General features: G+C 45.6%; 1 protein-coding gene across 1 annotated transcript in view; it reads right to left on the reverse strand.

Moving 5' to 3' along the window:
* ADGRG4 (adhesion G protein-coupled receptor G4) overlaps positions 1 to 15697 on the reverse strand; it is a 47840-nt gene extending 32143 nt beyond the window's left edge. The window contains exons 1-3 of the mRNA XM_025191852.1: positions 15607 to 15697; positions 11730 to 12350; positions 598 to 684 (exon numbers count right to left, since the gene is read on the reverse strand). Of these exons, the coding sequence (XP_025047637.1) occupies positions 598 to 684; positions 11730 to 12350; positions 15607 to 15697 (799 nt within the window). The remainder of the gene's footprint in view (positions 1 to 597; positions 685 to 11729; positions 12351 to 15606) is intronic.
* Positions 15698 to 18283: the final 2586 nt, after the last annotated feature.

Genomic DNA, 18283 nt, shown 5'->3' on the forward strand with positions numbered 1-18283 from the left:
CCTTGTGGAAATCTTTGTCGTGGTGACACATCCCTTATGAAGGATGCCAAAGATTCATTTGAAGGGAAGGAAGCTAGCTAGGTCATCTGAAAAAACACAATATTCGACATAGGACCCAATTTACCAACATGTTTCTCTAATTTACCCTGGTGTCCATTCATACACATCTGGACCAGATTCAGCATCTCACTTTTTCTTTTGATCTAGTTAGAATTATAGCTATTTTTAGATAAAACTACAATAAACAGAAATTTAAAGAGTCTAAATCATCATGGATATAACGTGTGTGTGTGCATGTGCATATATATATATATATATATATACACACACACACAAAGATCATATATATACTATATAAATATATATATATGATCTTTGTGTATATATATATGACATATATGATCTGTATATATATATGACATATATGATCTATATATATATAGATCATATATGTCATATATAGAGAGAGAGATCATATATGTCATATATATATACACAAAGATCATATATATACTATATAAATATAGTATATATCATATATATATAAATGATGAGTACTTTAGCATTTACAATATTCTCTGCTAGAAAGACACATACTTAGAGTGATACCACTAGTAGTTTTAGCTGGAGATGGTGGAGCTAACGTAGCAGCAGCTGTTGAGGTTGATCCTTCCCAGGACTTTGCTAAAAAGAAAAATAAGAAGAAAAATGAGGTGGGGGCAGAGAAAAATAAAGGCAAAATGAAAATCCAAGAGCAAAGTTCCTGTGAGTGAGACAAAACTCTGACAATGGTTAGTACAAAAGGTGGCTACATGCACTACTGCAGAGAACACACCAGTGGTGGTATGGATTTTCCCAGGGATAATCAGTCAATAACAAGGGAGAGAATTGGGGATAGGTGCAGTTTGGACTAAAATGGAGATCAGGTTCTCTGGCATAAGAAGGGCAAGTTGACCTAGAGACTCTTGGCTGCAGAAAACCTACTTCCTTTTTCATGGCTGTATATCTGTCTGCATCCATTCCCCTGGTATCATTGCTCATCTGTCTTATGCCATACTGAGGTCACAGCATCTGCAGAATATACCCACCTTTCCACTGCCTAATCTATGAAAGCCTCATCTGTTCCATTTGTTCCAGACACCTCTATTCAGGCTGGCACGTCAGAAAAGAGTTTGCAGTGATAACGAGCAGTGAAGACAGAAGGACAATACTAAAGAGGTAGCAGATGGCAGGATATTCCCTTGATGTGACCAAGATTTATTGACCCAGGGGTAAGTACTGACAGGAGCAAATCCAAAAATCAATGTTAGCCTCATCAACAATACCGCTTGATGTTCATGATAACATGCAGTTAGTACGTCCTGTCACGCACCCTGCGAGTGTCTCTCCCTCCCCAGGCCATTACGCTTTTGAACACACATTCCACAAGGAAAGGCAAAGTTAGAAATCCATTGACTCCCATCTCTGTGGGTGACTGTGTGAGCCTAAGTCTGGAAGCAGCATTAAGTTGGATGTGGCTTCTGCCAGAATACCCAGGCACTCCTCAGGGAAGATACAGTTCCCCAAACCTCCTCCCACCCACAGCATCATAGAAGCAGACTTCTAGGAAGCAGCTGCAGGGGAGTTTCTGCAGCTTCCCCAGAAACAAGGCATTGTACAACCCAGATGTGGCACTCTCTCACATCTGTATTCTCTTCCACCCCACTCTGGCCCTCTCACCACTTTGGTATGGGGCAATATGGGCTTCTATTTACCAGTAAATACCAGTTTGAAGACCATTGCACGCTGGCTAGAAGGCACAGTGAAATCTGTGCATTCCCTTCTGACTTGGCTAACTCCTACGTTAACTTTCAGGGGGAGACTTTTGCTGAAGACAAAAAGGTCACTGGTTTAACATGCAGTAATGAAAGTGAAATGCAGGTTGCTCTTCATATACTCTGGCATCGTAAACACCAGGCCAGCTTCCCTGTTATTTTCCAAATGGAGAGTTCCTAGCTAATTATCCTTGAAACGAATCACCTTGTCAAACCAGATTTATTCTTTGTATTCCATGTGCAGTGTGCCAGAAATAATAGGGATGACACGTCTTCACATATAACGCAGAAAATTGCAATGAACCGAACCTCGTTATGGTATTCCAGCCTAAATGACAGGGTGGTAGCATGATATGACATTTTGCCCAAGCATTGCAATTTCAATGCCATGCCTGGACTTCCACTCAGACGAATGTCAGAGACGGACATTACTAAGAGCAATGTCTCCATGTAGAAAAGAAAAATATTTGAAAATAAGGATTCATGGATCAAGTTCAGAGATAAATAGGAAACTAGCACTCTTGAAATATACCCCTGTGTTTTGCTTGATTGTATTTCATGGTTACAGAAATCACCCCTCAAATCTTTTGCATGTTGAAAATAGTTACAGTGGACTATATCCAACCTACAGAAATCAATGGAAAACCTCCATAGACAGCAACAGGAACAGGGTTTATTTTTAAATGTTACTTCAAAGTCTCCTGTTTTATGGTTTTTGGAGCTGAGAGGGCACTTTTAGTCCAAAGCCACCTCTGAACATTGGAATACTTGAGATGTGGTTCCTGGTGAGCGGGTCCCTCTCTTACTTGTTCTGAGGCATGTGCCATACACAGCCTGTATGGGGTCAAAACCCACCTTGGGGCACAACTTCATCAATGCATACATGGACAAGACAACATGAGCTCCAGCCCCAGGTTTCTTACCAGACTTGGCTTCCCCTTAGAAATCACACTCAGAGTTTCTCAGACCCCTTCTGGGTCCTTTCTGCCACAACTCAACCCACCCCCCCCCTTTCAGACAAACCCCAATCTTAGACCTACTTGTTGTTTATTCATTACCTCCAGCTTCAAGGGTACTGGCAGGTGGGACAGGCCAGGGCCAGACCCTGTCCCCCAAGCAGTCCTTCCATTAATCCCACCCTGTCCTAGTCCAGCTTGGCATCTACCCACTGCATCTCTTGGGAGCACACCCCTGTTCCAGTGTAACTCCAAGAGTGACCATAACTGGGAAGCAGTGGGCATGTCTACACATGTAGTTATGCATGCCTAAACTTAATGTGCCCTTGCTTAAGGCGTGTTAAGGCAATTTAGGCACGTGTCTACATGTAGACACGCTAATGCACATTAAGATGCACTAAATTTAGGCTCACATAGCTAAGTCACATTAGCCCACATGTAGCCATGCTAATGTGCACACCACGTTAATGCGCATTAAGCGTCTACACATGGGCTAACGTGACTTAGCTAATCGAGCCAAAATTTGGTACTTGCTTTAAGCAGGTTTCAAATTTAGGCAGGATTAGCCTAAAATCACCATTTTGAAGGCACATTAAGGGTGCACATGTGTGGACATGTACTCAATGTGCCTCAAAATGGTGATTTTAAGCTAATCCTGCTTAAAGGTCCACATGTAGACAAGCCCAATATGTGTAGGAATAAGCCAATGCACCCAGGGTTGTCAGAGAACTGGGTCTCCATTTTTCTGTTGACCAGAGGTTGACAAAATGGGTTGCAGGAACAACGCTGTGGTTTCACAGGTCACCCCAGAGAGCAAGTGTTTCTGCTCAGCCCACTATTTAGTTCACACCCTTGTCTGAGACATTGTCAGATGTCAGGGGAGTCAGCTGCCCAGCCGCAAAGTGTTGTGCTTGTAACTCAACCCCACACTCAGAGAATGACTTCATGCCTGCATCATGCCTAGCCTGTGCTAGGGAGCAATAAAAGCAGCAATAAGCAGTGCTTTTTTGAGTGCTGGTGTCCTGCTCCAACCAGCTGGGTGCTGGCAGGGGGGCTGTTTGCCTGTGTTTAGATCTCCTGCTTTTGCAGGAGCTCAGCTATGGTGGAAAGAAAAGGTTTCTGCCAATGTTTTCCCTTCCTCCAGATTCCCAGACACTTTCTTCCAGCAGCCCAGTGTCTGAGCTGTGACTTTCCCATCTAAATCAGTGCGGGCAAGAGGACAGAAACCTGAGTTGCTGATCCTTTATTTGGAAGAGACTCCTCAAGCTTGAGTCAGCCAGCTGCAAGACAGATGGGGACCCAGAAGCCTCCTGCCCAGGGTGTGATTAATCTTCCCCTGAGTGCTGCATGCTATGGGTAGGGTAAAAAGAAGGCAAGAATCTAGAAAGACCACCGACTTCAAAAAACTCCCAGCAAAGAGTAACAATCCCCTGGAAAACAACACAAAGAGTCGAAGCTGGAGGGTAAATGCTATGTTCCTTCTTCCAAAGCACTGTCTCTTCCTACAGTCCATACCTCATGGACAAAGCAAGACAAAAAGCAGCAGAGAATCTGTTCACCAGTGCCTCTGGGAATCTGAAAGCTAAGAGCTGTTAGATAAACCAGGCCCTCTCATGGAAAGCCCCATGCTTTCTGGGAGCTGAGCTCTCTGAAATGCACATTTCTGTTGTGCAGACTTTGCTCTGGTTTCCTGTTGACTGCAAGGATAGAGGGAAATGGTTTTATAACCACAGTTTTCTCTTGGAATCTAGTGGCCTTTCCTTTACAGAGCACGGGCCAGATTCTGCTCTCAGTTATACCCATGCAAATCCAAAGTAACTCGCTGATTTCACTGCTGTCGACGCAGATATTGTTATCAGAGAATTATTTATTCTGCATGAATGATGCTGGCATAACCTACAGCTAAATATGGCTCTGCGCCTGTCACAGCACCTGCCAGAGATATTATTTGACACAACACCTCCGAAGGGGCACAATATGGATGATATCACAGGTCTCCAAAACAGAATCCACATGCATAAAGCATCGTTTTATTTTTCCTTATTGTTTCTTGAGTCTGGGTCCACACTTTACACAGGATCAATAAAAAACGGGGACCATAGGTTGTGATTTCAGAAGGGCTCCCATATTGTTCAGTCCTCCTTAACTGATAAGGAGGACCTCGGACATCAGTCTTGGTGGTCTGAGGAGGGTGGCTTAGCAATGGGTCAAACAGGATGCAGAAGCATGAGGAAGCCAGGACCTGAATGTGGAGAGGCTACATCTTTAACAAAATGAGAGGGATAGACCCCACTTAGCCATAATCCACCCTAGGCTATTGCTGTCATCTGGGGAGAGCAAAATGCCATTCAACCAGGCTCCGTTTTCAGCATACAGTCTTTTCTTTTTTTTTAATACAATACTTTTAGAAAAAAGTGCTTTTAGACTAAGATTTATCTAGTGCTAAACTGAGCTGATCATCTGTGCCGTGCACCAAGCTTAACCTTTAATTTGTCTTCATAACTAAAACAGATGCTGGAGATACTTCTCCAGTAATGAGGGTTTGCGCTCAGAGCTCCATCGCTGTGGGCTGCGTTCTTGTTTCCAGGGTTCACCATATCGTGTTGCAAGCTGCGCTGCCTTAGGGGCAATGCACGAGGTCACTCGGTGTCAGATATAATGAGACAGGCTAGTCTGGTGAAAGAAAATGTTACAGAACTGGCAAAACAAAAATCAAATCACTCTAATTAGAGATGTATCTCATGAAGCATTTTCCATTTAAGCAGTGAAAAATCAAACATTATTACGATTTCACAGATTCAAATCTCTCTCCCTCATTATCACCTGAAGAAGAAAACCTGTGTTTATTCTCACATTTCAGCTATCATTACCGATACGCAGCTGTAGCATTAGACACCTGCATCCCATAACATCACTCATTTTAATTAACATCCACAAAATTCTGCTCATAAAATGAGGACTGAGAAGGGATGACAGATGAGATCTGGAATGAGAAAAATACCATGCTACTGAAATTTAAAAAAACAAACATTTCCAGATCATTAAGTTTGAATTCAAAGCTTTAGCAAACAGTTTCTTTGGTGTCTGGCAAATGTTCATCATTCCCGTAAAAGAGCTTTACAAAGTAGACCAACTAATAAGAGAACTTCAATGACATGATGTTTTACAGACATTACTAGTCAGCTTCTTGTTCTCTATGTTCATCACCATCACCAAAGCTTGCACATTTAAATTAAAAGGGCCAAACTTTCTCTCACAAAATTTAGTGAGGGGATGCAGAGGTGCTAAATTGACTTTGTTAGCAGGGTTAGGACTCCCCAGTATGGCTAGTGAAGGGCAAACTGATATTGGAAGAGGAAGATTCTCCAGTCTGTAAATAGGGCGGGCAGCATTTTTTACGTTGCCTAACACTTCCCTTTATTAGATCCTGCTTTCAGCTATTTCCCAGTATATCTTTGCTATGATTAACACGTCACTTTGACCACATGGACTGACATTTTTCTATGTCAGCTATCAGACTGAGGCTGATATTTTTAGGGAAAAGTTCAGCCTAACTTGTTCACCTCTTTCTAAGAATGAGACTGGAACAAGATTAGAAAGAAGGATGTTGTTTTGCTCATGTTAAAAACCTTCTGTATGCCTTCTCATCTCTGTGATACAAAGGCCAGGCCCTTGCTGTGGAGCAGGGACTGAGAATTTGACAAAGGAGGTCAGGGAGGGTTTTGTGCCTGAGGTGTGCTTTTCCCCTGAAAAACTACCCCAATGTGGCAAAATTACCTCCAGTTCATACATAATCAAGAGCCACTTCTGAGACTGGAGCAGCCAAATTCCCCAAAGATCCCATTCACACAGGATGCGTCTACACGAGACGCTTTACTTGAGATTAGAGAAAATTACTGCACAGTAAGCATCACCGTCTACATGTGCAGACACTTACTACACAGTTATTTGCCCTAATCATGAGTAAATTTGCTACCTGCAAATACAAATAGCAAATTTACTCCCAATTACTAACGGCACAGTAGCGCACGTGTAGACAGCTGACCAGGAGAAAATGTACTCCTGGTCACCCGGACAGCAAGGGGTGGGAGATTGCTCCCTGCCCCCAGGAGCTGCCCGCTGCTGGGGCAAGCTCTGCCACCGGAGTAAATTACTCTAGAGTAAACCCACCCCAGAGCATTTGCATGTGTCGACACGCCTGCAGAGCACGCTCCACACAGACTGATCCAGCCTTTCCCTAGCACTGGGCTGCTGAGGGATGCTGGGCCTGGGCATCTGGACTGATTGCAGAGAGATGTTCTGTCCTGCGTTTTCATGACCCCTTGCTGACACTGGGCTACCTGGAGGAGGGACCTGCTGATTCAGATGCAGAGGGGGACAAAAACTGGATCTAGCACACTTACCCAGTGTGACTCATTGTGTAGAGCTAAGCAAGTCATGTGGTTCAGGATTTCCAGTGGGACTTACTGGAGGGACACATCTTGGAAAATCCCAGCTATAATTTCCCAATGCTTTAGCTTCCTCATGTATGAGACAGGTCTTAACAGCTTGCCAAGACGGTAGCACATTGAGGCTTAGTGAGTGTATGAATTGCACTGAGATCTTTGGTGGAAGAGCATGCTAAAGGCAAAGTAAGATTCGCTTCTACTGAAAAATAAGCCAGTGCCATTAAGTCAAGAGTTATGGTGATATCCTCCTCCTGTTAATCAGCTCCCAGTAATCAGCTTCTTTTTTCTTCTAATAGTGTATCTGCTACCACTAGGAATTTCTCTCACCCCTTCCCATGCTGTTTTCATTACACTACCCAGCTGGGAACACAGGATGTGTTCTGGGAAAACAGGTTCAGTGCTTCACAAGTAGTTATAGGACAAGCTTTGCAGAGCTCTCCTTGAAATGCTGAGTCTTGAGTGAAGTTGCATGTTACACTTAGACCGGACTAAAAATGTGGGCTGTTGGGCCGTGTTAAAGTAAGAACGAGCTCTGAGCAGCCAAACATGATGGGGTAATACTGTTTCTACCAAGCACTGCTCTGACTTGTCACTAGACAGTTGGTGAGCAGGGTTATGGCTGGGACCCACGACACCTGGGCTCTATACCTGCTCCCGGAAGGGGACAGAGGCTGGGAGCAGTGCATCCTGGGATGCTAGAGGACTGCAAATTGCTCATTTTATCTCTGTGGAGCAGACTGACGTTACCCTAACATGTGCTAAGTAGAACAGCCATGAGTTAACCCTCACCTAAAGTGGCATAACTTTGAGATGCTCAGAGGGCACTTAACATGAGCTAACTAGCTTTAATGCGCAGACACTCATGTTTTAAGTGCCCTTAGTATGGATTAACATGTAACATGTAACCTCCCCCTTTAAGATGTGTGGCTGCTTTACTCATGTAACTAGTTTCACTGGTTTTCATGCAACAGGTTTTGCATGAGTAGCCCCCTAGTTTTTCACTGTTAAAGCAGATTGCCAAAAGCATGGCAAGTTGCATAGACAGTTCCCTCGAAAAACTCCACCTAGCTTTATGGTACGTTGAGAACTGTGAACTCAAGTGATGTTCAACTACAGACATAATACGTGTGCATTATATATTGGCAATCAGCAGTAATTTCAGGCTTTTCAGGGTATAAATTGCACATTACAGGCAGAGACATACCTATTAAAGTTATGTCATTAGCATGCAAATGGAGCTGCAAGACGACATTTCACTACAGAACTACAATCTACATGGTTATTTCTGACTTCTGTGCCTTGAAATCCAGTGATAGCTGCTTCAGACTTTCCCATGGGACTTCCTTGTCTTAGGGCATCTGCCGTGCCCCCATGACAAGCCCAGGAGTGCCCATCCACAGCCCCACAGTGTATGGCAAAGCCCAAAAGTCAGGCAGCCTAGCACGTTTAGTGTGAGTACACACCCAGAGCAGCTCTCAGGCAGCCTTAGGCATGCTTCTTGGCACCCACTCAGGGTCCCTCGGAGCTCACTGTCTCACCTGGTCTGGGGGGCCTTGGTGCACCCTGAGCAGAGTAGGTAGGCAGGGCATGCTTCCCAGTGGGTGCGTCTACATGTGTAGTTAGCACATAGCAATCAACTTGGGCTCAGTTCATACCGGAGTTTATTGCTCCCAGGTGCAGCGTTTACACATGTGCCCAGGACTGCAGCACATTGAGCAGGGGCGGAGCAGCCCTTGCTGGCAGGGGGCTCAGCGGGTCAGCCTGCCAGCCCAGGGGCATGACACTGCCACTCGTGCCCCCACCCTGAAGCACCCTCATGCCCCAGCCAGCCCCATCAGCATCAACATGTGCCTTGTGGCACACATAACTACTCTGCTGTAGGATGGTACTTGTCTGGGGCAGTACTGTCCTACAGTGGAGTTAATTAATTTACTGCATCCTACTATGGGCATATGTGTAGATGGTGACACTTTACTTCAGAGCTAATTAGTCAGATCTGCAGTAAAGCGCACATGTAGATACACCCAGGGGTTATGTCACTCCCCACGTGCCCTGTGTCTTATACATCTGCTACTTGCCACGGGCAAGACGGGCTGGGGGCACCATTGTTCTGACACTGCACAGCATTTCTTGTTGTCAGGGACTCTGATCAAGCAGGCCTGGCTGGGCCGAGCACAGGAGTTACCATGCCTGTCCCTGATCTCTGACTAATGGGGCTAACCCAGCTCTCTGCAACCAGGTTGGCTGCTAGAAGTACCACTCATCCCTTTTAGAGACACCTGCTGCCTCAGGCTTGCAGCCGTGCCTTCACACAGCCTCAGTCTGTTCTGGCAAGCCTTGTGTTCACAGCGCTCCCTGGTTCTCCTGGCTTCTGACCAGGCTTTGGCTTTTCTTGACCCTGATCTTGGATCTCCCCTGAAACTCAGCACTGGTTCTGCTGTCTCTGGTTTTTTTAGCATCCTGACTTAGTTTGGCTCTGGACCCTGATCTTGGATTCTCCAAAACTCAGCACTGGCTCTCTGACCCGTGGCTCCTGACCTCAGCTTATACCTTGGACTGTCTCTTGGATCTCTAGTAACCTGTTCACCTGCCCTGCTAACCTCCTAGTTGCCCCCAAGGCCTATCCACAGGCCTGGCTGCCTATATCCTCACCAAACCCTCACACTTACATTCATCCTGTAGATGTGCCCTTGATTACTATGAATTGTGCATACAAATTAGAGCTTACTGAAATGTGAACGTCAGGCCAGCCATCCATGCGCACACATCTTAGCATGTATATTGGTACCATTCACTGCTATCCCAAATGCATCTCCCTGTTTCTATTTAGGGGCTCTCAGTACAGTGGGCTGCTCATAAATTTCAGTTAGGTGAAGCAGGGAGGATATTTATAGCATATGTGAAGGTCTATCCAAAATATACAGCAGGCTCCAAACATGATTCAGCTTTACAACCTTCCCCATAACTAGGATTACAAAACTGTAGCCTTTGCAGCCTTTCTTCAGGAAAGCAGGACTCCTGACCTTTACCCTAACAAAATACTTATCTCAAGCTTGGTGACATTATAGGTGAGACATTATAGGCCTGTTATCAAGGTAGCACAACCGTTCCTATTATAAGGCCCCGTTTTTAGTTGCTTGTAACTTGACCAGACTTTAGCCATTTGGGATGAAATTTTGCATGCAGGGTTGTCTGGTCACAAAATTACACGTGCTGTTAGGGCTTAGCTTCTGAGGATCAGATTAAGGGGAAATTTCATAGATTTCATAACATTAGGGCTGGAAGGGACCTCGGAAGACCATCGAGTCCAGCCCCCCACCCCAGGGCAGGAAGTCAGCAGGGATCATAGGATCCCAGCAAGATAAACATCCAAATTTCTCTTGGAGGCGTTCAAAGTAGGTGTTTGAACCACCTCCGGTGGCAGGCTATTCCAGACCTTGGGGGCTTGGACAGCAAAGAAATTCTTCCTTATGTCCAGCCTGAAACAGTCTTGCAGGAGTTTATAACCGTTAGACCTTGTCATCCCTTGAGGCGCTCTGGTGAACAATCATTCCCCTAGATCCTGGTGGACACACTTTATAAACTTATAGGTGGCCACCAGATCGCCCCTGAGCCTGTGCTTTTCCAGGCTGAAGAGTCCCATAGCTCTCAGGCTCTTGTCATAAGGTCTGTTTTCCTGACCTCTGATCATGCGCGTGGCTCTCCTCTGGACCCTCTCAAGCTTCTCCACATCCTTTTTGAATTGTGGAGCCCAAAACTGGACACAGTACTCCAGCTGCGGCCTCACCAAGGCCAAGTACAAGGGGAGAACGACGTCCTGGGATTTGCTTGAGAAGCATCCATGGATGCAAGCCAGCGTTTTGCTCGCTTTACTAGTGGCAGGATCGCATTGCAGGCTCATGTTCATCTTGTGATCAATCACGACCCCCAAGTCCCTTTCGTCCGTAGCGCTAGCCAGCGTAGCACTGCCAAGCCTATAAGGATGCTGCAGGTTTTTCCTCCCAAGGTGGAGAACCTGGCATTTTTCAGTGTTAAACACCGTCAGGTTCTCGTCCGCCCTTTTCCTGAGCCCATCAAGGTCAGCCTGGATTGCCTCTTTTTTTCCCCTGGAGAAAACTTCTGAGGGGTTTTGTTTGAGCAGCACCCTATTATTTAGCAGGGGGTTGCCTTGTGTCTGTGCCATGTTTCTTTCATGCCCAAATTTGCCCATTTTATCACTGTTTGCCCGTGCACTGTGACTTGAGGAGCAGAATCCCCAGAGGGTCCGGTCCTCACTGAGCAGGGCTGAGTATCTCACAACCAGTGCTGGCCACAGAGCACTGGCAGCCCAAGGCTGCGGGGGCTCAGAAGGACCTTCCCACTGGTGTTAGGTTCTGCTGCCAGCAAATATCTGGGGAACCCACTGGTAAAGTGTGTGTCTCATTGCCCCCTCCAGAACTGGTTTATTTTGTGGATGGCAAACCTCCTCTCACTGTCAGCTACCCCAGGTGACAACAAAGCAAGACACTCACCGCAGCGCAGGTGATGGTCGGTGACTGGAACGATGTTGTCGAAGTCCCAATGCTCTGCGTTCCAGCTAACGACGTTTCCCTGGGAGCAGTTCATTAGCTCCTCCTGCTTTAAGACCCTGTCCCACATTTGAAAGTAGTACAGGTTGCCGATAAAGCCACTGTTCAACTGCACGATGATGGCGCCTCCCTGGTTTTTGTGCAAATACCCCAGCACCAAGCTGCCCTTCGGCCTCAGGCACTTCGTACTGTTCATGGCCTCCGTCTCCAAGTGCTGCCCATTGTTGTAGACCTGCAGCAGCCCCTCCTTGCTGTCCCACGTGTAGCACACACTATGCCATTCAAAAAGAGTTAAGTCAAGCTCGATTTCTCTGGTGGTGCCAAAGAGATACAACTTCAAATGCTTGTTTTCTCCGGAGAGCCCGAGCTCTGCATCATGGATGTTGGTGGAGTTGTTATTTATATCATATGAAAAAGCTGTCCAAATGCTGACATTTGTAGTCCTGTTTAGATCAATGCACACAGTGAACTGGCAGAGCTGGGGGATGCTGGTGTTGGCCAGGGATACATACTTCTGATACTTCCCCGATACATCCAGCTTTTTCCCTCGCAAAGAACTGGTTTCTGTAAAAATGGGGGGAAAGGGAAGGGGAAGAGAAAGTGTCAGTTTTCAAAGAGAAAACGTGGCCTCATCAGGATAATTACTGCATGTATATGGGTTGTACTCATCATATGACAGCAGTTTATTTTGCAAGTCATTCTATTCAGTAATATCACAAGATGATCAAAAAATTAAAGGTTTCTCCTATTTCTAGTTGCTATTCCCTTTGAAATGCAGAGTGCGAGCCTCCTACACCACCAACAGCCAGCGCCTAAATGCCTGATTAAGCAAGAGAGAAAAAATGAAGGGTTTTTGAAACCTACTAAACAATCAGGCAGAGATTTCAGTTCTGGATTTCAAATTTGGTTCAGAACTGGTTTCAGATTTGGTTCAGAAGTCTTAGTGATACCCATTCTGAAGGTAAAAACTGTTTGCTAAGTTTAGTTCCTAGCTGGAAGATAGGCTGGTATCTAGCCACAAGGACCTGATTCTCTGTTCTTCAATGGCCACGACGCTGTGACACAGAAAGTCCATAGATACTTCTGGTTTCAATGCCCTTTTCATCATTAGCAAGGTAGACTCAATAAAATCATAGTACGCTAGGGCTGGAAGGGACCACATGAGGTCTCCGGTACAGCCCCCTGCTCAAAAAAACCTATCTCAGTGACGCGTCTGTCTAACCTGCTCTTAAAAACTTTCAGGGCTAGTGATGCCACAACCTCTGTGGGCCTGACCCAATGCTTAACCTCTGTCACAATGAGAAAGCTATTCCTAATCTCCAGCCTAAATTTCCTTAGCTGCTTTTTAAGGCCATTGCTCCTTGTCCTGTCCCCTGCAGCCACAGAGAAAAATCTATTTCTATCCTTCATATAACCCCACAACCCCTCAGTCTTCTCTTCCCCAGATTAAATAATCATAGCTCTTTCAGCCTTTACACGAGTGCAGAGGGACTTCGTTCAGAGGTGCCTGTGGGCAGAGGCTTTTCTTTATTGGATCTTCCTGGAAATAGTTTAACTGTCATGCAAACGAATGAACCCATTGTTTTCCACTGTGCCAGGATCATCAACTCCAGCGTGAATATACCTACATTAGGGTTTGTGACGATGATAATAACTGTAAGAACAGAACCTTTTGCCAGGACTGTGAAGAGTTTGTTGGGACAGTGGTTTTTTTAATGATTTGTTAGTCAATCCTTTTGCCTGTAGTACTGTCGGCAGATCTGGAACAACTTGCCCTGGCTGTGCAAACTCAACACACAAAGGTGGGCACATTGAGTGGAGGCTCAGGGGGAGGAGTGACTGCAATGCTGGAACTAGGATGTTGCTGAGAGACACAAGAACAAATGTTAAACCAGCTAACTCGGAGATCTGAAGCAGCTGAGCAGCTCCTTTACATCTGCAGATATAATCTGACCCCTCTATGGTGTAAGACCTAGGGACAATGAAACTGAGACTACTAGAAGCACAACTCAAGATGCCCTTGTCCTGCTGAGTTGCCTCTTCGATTTATATTATACTCACGCGTTTACATGTGTTTCATTAATTAAAGATTTATTCCTTGCAGAAGAGAAGTGCCATGAGGATGAAGCCTTTATTACCATAACTTAGTGTTGTTTTTCCAAGCCTGGTCCCCAGTGACATCAATTACACCAACCCCTGATTGCCAGCCATATAAAGCCAGCATTGTAAATCTCTTGAGTTAAACCAGACCTGTAAATCTCAAGTGATTATTTGCACTTCTAATAAAGGCTACGCACGTCACAAACTTGCGAAAGCAGCAGACACTTCTCCCATCTGCTACATGCACTTCAAATCAGAAGCAAGCAATGAATGATTGATTTGCAGAGCCTAATTCTGTAGAGACAACCAAGAGTGATATGCGGCTGTTCTAGCAAAACCCCTTTCTCCCAACATGGACAGACAGTACCAGCTCAGATAAAGAAGAACAGCGTGCTATCTAAGGTTGATCCCTGCTTTCCAAAGCCCAGCATCGCTGAACACTTCATCAAGCATTCCAGTCCTTATTCTGATCTTGCTTTCATCAGTGCAACTCCACGGGCACCAGAAATGGTTCTGCTTTTCCATTGCAGTGCCAAGGCCTTGATGTTTTCCCCGTATGGATTTAGCTGGGGGTGAGAGATCCCAACTTTGTCGAGGGGGTTAGTGGTTTAGCACTGATAGGAACATCAGCTGGACCATTTCATGGGATGCATTTAAAAGCTGGAATTTCCCTTGCTTTTGGAAAGCCAAAATAAGCAAAGGAAAGAAGCACAAGTAGCCCTGAAAACAATTTTTGTTCTGCTGGAGCATCAGGAGTGGGTGGCCCAGTGGCTAGGGTGCTCCCGAAACAGAACATGCAATGGCTGGCTCAGCGAGGGGGTTATTTGAAGACAATTTGGTGCAGCTCTTAGCTTTCATCTTTCCCCCAGGACACTCTGAAGACAGCAAACATATACTTTATGGTGAGATTTGTGGTGTCACTCTGTGGTGACATAAAGGACTGGACCCATGCAAAGATGTAGAAGTGTAAGGAAACGTCAGCAAGCACTTGACCTCCAGCTATGGGCCATAGCTGTGAAGTAGCCAAAAATAATTATGCTACATGCTGGCTCAAATTATTGTCCCAGTGGATGGTGACCATTGCAATTGGTTTTCCCCATCTGTGCTATGTGCAGGAAATGCAACGTCTTGGTAGCAGCATGGGAGAGCTCAGCAGAGCTGCAGGGGCAGAAGGGATGGAAGGGGCCTGCCCAAGGAAGAAGGATGTGAAGTAGGGAATGGACAAGGAGGTTTAGCTCTTGGTTGTCTGGGTTTGAAGGGCAAGATACAAGCGTGGAGGGGGATAAGCAGGGGTGAGACAGCCAAGACAACAAGAAAGTGCTTTCATGGCTGGGTGCAAACCAATGACTTGCACCTTCCTAGAGAGAAACAGATTGTGCCAATGCAGCTGCAGGGTTTGCTCACACCAACAGAGGCTGGCTCCTGCCAAGCGTAGAGGTTGCCAACACGGCCAGTGCAAGCCAGGAAATTGGCAGATCTGTACAGCTGGTGCTGGGCAGGGTCTGTGACAGTGGGAAGCACTTTTCCACCTCCTCACAGCAGGCGCAAAATCTGCCTTGTTCAGCTGCCAGCCACCCCTTCCTCCCCTCGCTGCACTAGGAGCACTCTTCCTGCTTGCAGGCCTGGGAATGGCACCTGAGCACAGGTCCTTTGCTCGCCCGCTCCCAGCCCCTCATGCGCCCACTGGGAGATGTAGCCCCAGGGATGTGTTCACAGGTACCTGAGAGCAGGAAAAGACTGGCAGTAACAACCAGGCCACAGAGCAGCTTGTCAGGAAAGCCTTGTCCCCGAGCTTGCATGTGCCTCTTCATTCTCTAGGCATGTTCTGAAAGAGAGATGGCAACACCCACTGATTTACTGACCCGTCTGGCTGAGCCATTAAAAGTGCTCCATGCCAATGACTGAACAACACAAGCCTCATTTCACAGGTGGGGGGAAACTGAGGCAGAGAGAACAGAGGCGACTGGCTCAGGATCGCACTGGGAGCTGGAGGCTGTCACAAAAAAGGAGCCCAGGAGTCCTGGCTTCCAGTCCTCTGCCCTGGCCAAGTAGACGTGTTGCCTCCCCACAAAACAAAATATATCCCTTTCTCACATCTTTATATCTTCAAAAAAAGAAGTGTTCCTGATTCCACTTGGGACAATACTGTAATAATTCTGTCAGCTACATTGATTGGTATTTAATTCTCATTAGCAAGATTCATATTTACTGTGTCTGTTTAGGCTGGCATTTTTACAGGTCCCTAGGAGGCTTAGGCACCCAGTTGCCATGAAACTGCAGCATTCTCTTAGGTTCATTTGCAAATCCCAGCCAAAATGTCTACATTTTTAAGGCTATTGATAATGCTGTACCCCCTATAGATGTCATGTGCCCAGAAGACATCTAGAATACAGTTTCTTGTCAAAATGCAAATGCATTTTTTCACTTAGATCAGTGGTTTTCAACCTTTTTCCATTTGCAGACCCCTTTGGAAATTTCAAATGGATATGCAGACCCTCTGAATTGTTAAGTGTGGGTATTCATATACTTTTGATTGATCATAGTCATCTTTTGCAGACTCCTTAGACATCATCTCCAGACCCCCATGAGTCTGAAGACCACAGGTTGAAAACCACTGACTTAGATCATTGTTCTTTGATCTGCAACTATTTAAATTGTTATTAGCAAATAAATTGTGTTACCAAAAAGACACATTCCTGGTTCTTCATTTTAAATCTAACCAAGGCTGCCCTAATCAGAGACCTGCTGGCTGGTGGGTCCAACGTGTTACATGAACAGATGTGATAAAGTATCCAAGCATTCCTAACAACATTACTGGGTAATTACACCAACATAAAGTCTAAATTACTGGTTTGGGTCGCATGCACAAATATATGTCATGCTGGCACCTAAAACCTAGCACCTCTGTCACCAAAGGTGAAGCGCTCCCTTGGGTCTTAGCAGCAGGCTGCTTGTTCCCCCTGTCTGACACACCAGACTAGCAGTATCTGTACCAGCACCATGGCACTTTGTATGTGAGCTGCCCCTGTGGGCCACTGCCCACAGAAAACTCTGTGTTTCTAGACACCAGGAACTTGCCTCTGCTCTTGTCTCAGGCAAAATGTCACTGACTTCAAAAGCGCCGAGCATTTTGGAAGTCACACCTGTTCTCTAGGTTCCTGAACCAGGACAGAAACATCAGATAGACATGAGTCAAGCAAAACCATTTGCGGTTGATGGTTCAAATGTGACTCTTTGATTCAACTGTGTGAACACATTTACTTTGGTTTTGGAGAAGTTCAGTTCTGTTTAGTTCTCAGCTAACTCCCCCCTAAACTCAGAGAAGCCTGGTGCACAAGCACATCCACACTGCCCTTTGCCCTCATGACAAAGCTGGCTTAGTTAAAAAAGTGCAAGCTGTGTTAGTTAAAACAGTGCAAGCCCCTGCTTCCTATGGTGCTTTCAAGTTCAGGTTTCTATCCTGGTCCTGAGGCCCTCTGTGAGTTGTTGGCACCTTTTCCATTCACTCCAGTAGGAGTGAAAGGTACTCAGCACCTCCCAAGTGCATTTGTCACATTGCAAGATCGAGCCATAATTAAGAATGTGGCATTTAAACTGACTTGCAAAGTGTGGGCCAGATCCAAGCTAGCATAAATATGAGTTGCTCCATTAAAATCAGTTCCTTGGATGGAACTGAATTAGATTGCACCCATTGCAGATCTTATTCTGTATTCTCACCTAGCATTCATTGCAGACAGATCATTAAGAAAACAGCAATTGTCCCTGTACAACCAAGCATGCTACATATAAGATTCAGTTCAATAAACTGAGCTAATAGTAGATGTCAAAGCAGTTAGGGTTAAAAGAATAGATTTGTAAGGTTTAAACTGTAGTTTAAAAGCTTTTACAAAATGCAGGGACTAGAAGACGATGGAATACAAGCATCTTGCATAAACAGCCATCCTTACACAGTTGAAATGGTTCATATTTGCTTATAAAATATACTCATTGCAAGAGGTATTTCAAAAACTCACCTGGCTGGAAGGCAGCAAATAAAAGTCCAGATAGATTTTGGCCAAACACTGCTTGTGTTTCACTCTCTCAGGCAAGAGTACATTTTGGGGGGCAAGGAGGACGTCCAAAGGGACACCTGGAGGCTTTCAGTGGATCCTTTCATGAAGGGGAAGCTACTTCCCCTTTGCAGTCTCACTCCTGAGGGTGACTGAAACAATACACTACAGTAACCAGCCTGCCTGGCTCACCTTCTCCTTTATTGCGTTCGCTGCAGGTTGATGACTCTTGCAACACCTTTCATTGACACACCATTAGGTCCTGCCCTGTAGCCCACAGGATGTCACAAGCATGTGTGTCCCTCTGCAGGGAAAATTTGGTGGGAGTGTGAGAGCAAAGTCCAGACC

Source organism: Alligator sinensis, unplaced genomic scaffold (assembly GCF_000455745.1).
Source record: "Alligator sinensis unplaced genomic scaffold, ASM45574v1 scaffold1584_2, whole genome shotgun sequence".
Classification (NCBI taxonomy): domain Eukaryota; kingdom Metazoa; phylum Chordata; order Crocodylia; family Alligatoridae; genus Alligator; species Alligator sinensis.